This window comes from Myotis davidii, unplaced genomic scaffold, assembly GCF_000327345.1.
Source record: "Myotis davidii unplaced genomic scaffold, ASM32734v1 scaffold448, whole genome shotgun sequence".
In the NCBI taxonomy this organism is placed as follows: domain Eukaryota; kingdom Metazoa; phylum Chordata; class Mammalia; order Chiroptera; family Vespertilionidae; genus Myotis; species Myotis davidii.
Window position 1 is genome coordinate 3,860,698 of NW_006383009.1, and position 1,375 is coordinate 3,862,072.

The 1,375-nt window shown below is 53.5% G+C and overlaps 1 protein-coding gene across 1 annotated transcript in view; it reads left to right on the forward strand.

Moving 5' to 3' along the window:
* Positions 1–1,022: 1,022 nt before the first annotated feature.
* The window catches only part of ELL (elongation factor for RNA polymerase II), a 62,877-nt gene continuing 62,524 nt past the window's right edge, over positions 1,023–1,375 (forward strand). The window contains exon 1 of the mRNA XM_006778368.2: positions 1,023–1,319. Within this exon, the coding sequence (XP_006778431.1) occupies positions 1,095–1,319 (225 nt within the window). The 5' untranslated portion in view covers positions 1,023–1,094. The remainder of the gene's footprint in view (positions 1,320–1,375) is intronic.

A 1,375-nucleotide genomic window follows, 5' to 3' on the forward strand; every position in this document is an offset into this window, starting at 1 on the left:
GGTGAAAAAGTGGAAACAACCCAAATGTCATCAACAGATAATAGATAAACAAAATGGTCAATCCACACAATGGATTATTACCTGGCCACAAAGAGGAATGAAGCACTGAACAGGCTGCAGCATGGATGAAGCTCAAAAACAATGCTGAGAGAAGCCTGACACACAAGGTCACATGTATAATTCTATGGATAGGAAATACCCAGATTTAGCAAATCCATAGGTACAGAAAGTAGATTAGTGCTTGCCAGGAGCTGGGGAGGGGGCAGCGGGGAGTGCCTTGGTATGGAGAGTTTACTTTGGGTGATTAAAGTGATAGTGGCTGCACAGAATTGTAAATATACTAAATGCCACTGAATTTTACACTTTAAATGGATTAATTTTGTAACTTGTAAAACGTTTTTTTAAACATGGGGGAGCTGGACAACCTTGTCAGAACTCATGGGGATCACTTGGGCAGGGACATACAGAAGGTCCCTGAACTTCACCTTCCTCTCACCCCAAAATTTTATCCCTTAAAAGATTTTATCTCTTATCATGAACGTAGTTCACCGGCTCTCCTAATCCCCTTAAAGCACTAAGGGTAAGGGTGGGAGGTCTAATCCTATTCACCTACCTTACACCCTACCTGTCCAACCCAGCGTTCAACGCGCGCTGGTTTGCATGGCCACGCCCACCCACCCGACCTGCTGCTGGGTCCTCCCTCCACGTGTTTTGCGCAGGCCCCGCCCCCTCCACTTATTAAGACTCATCAGAAGCCAAACAGACCTCATAAATAATACATCACATCAGTGGCTGGTGGGGCGGGACTTCGACGCGCCTGGTTGAGTCAAACTTATGAATAATATATTTATGAGCGGGGCCTGGACTTATGCGCGTGTCGGGGCGGAGTCTAGGAGCGGAAGTGCGCCCCTGAGGTGGGCCACCCCGCCTTCATAAATATGCAGAAGTTGGGGCGGTGACTTATGGGCTTCGTGAGGGCTGCAGGGGGCGTGGCCAGCCGCGTCTCATGAATAATGCAGCACGTCGGCCGCCGTGTGGCGTCGTCGGTGAACTTCGCTGGATCCGAAGAGGGCGTGGGCAGTGCTTCATGAATAATGCAGCACGTCAGCAGGCGGCGGGGCGGGGCGTGGCCGGCGCGCCCGCTCTGGAGCCGGGAAGGGGGGCCGGGTAGCAATGGTCGCAAGATGGCGGCACTGAAGGAGGATCAGAGCTACGGGCTGTCGTGCGGGCGGGTGAGCGACAGCAGCAAGGTGTCCGTGTTTCACGTGAAGCTCACCGACAGTGCCCTGAGAGCCTTTGAGACCTACCGCGCCAGCCAGGTGAGCGGTGTGGCCGTCGTGGACGTCGGGGTGCAGGCCGGCCTCGCGTGCCCCTC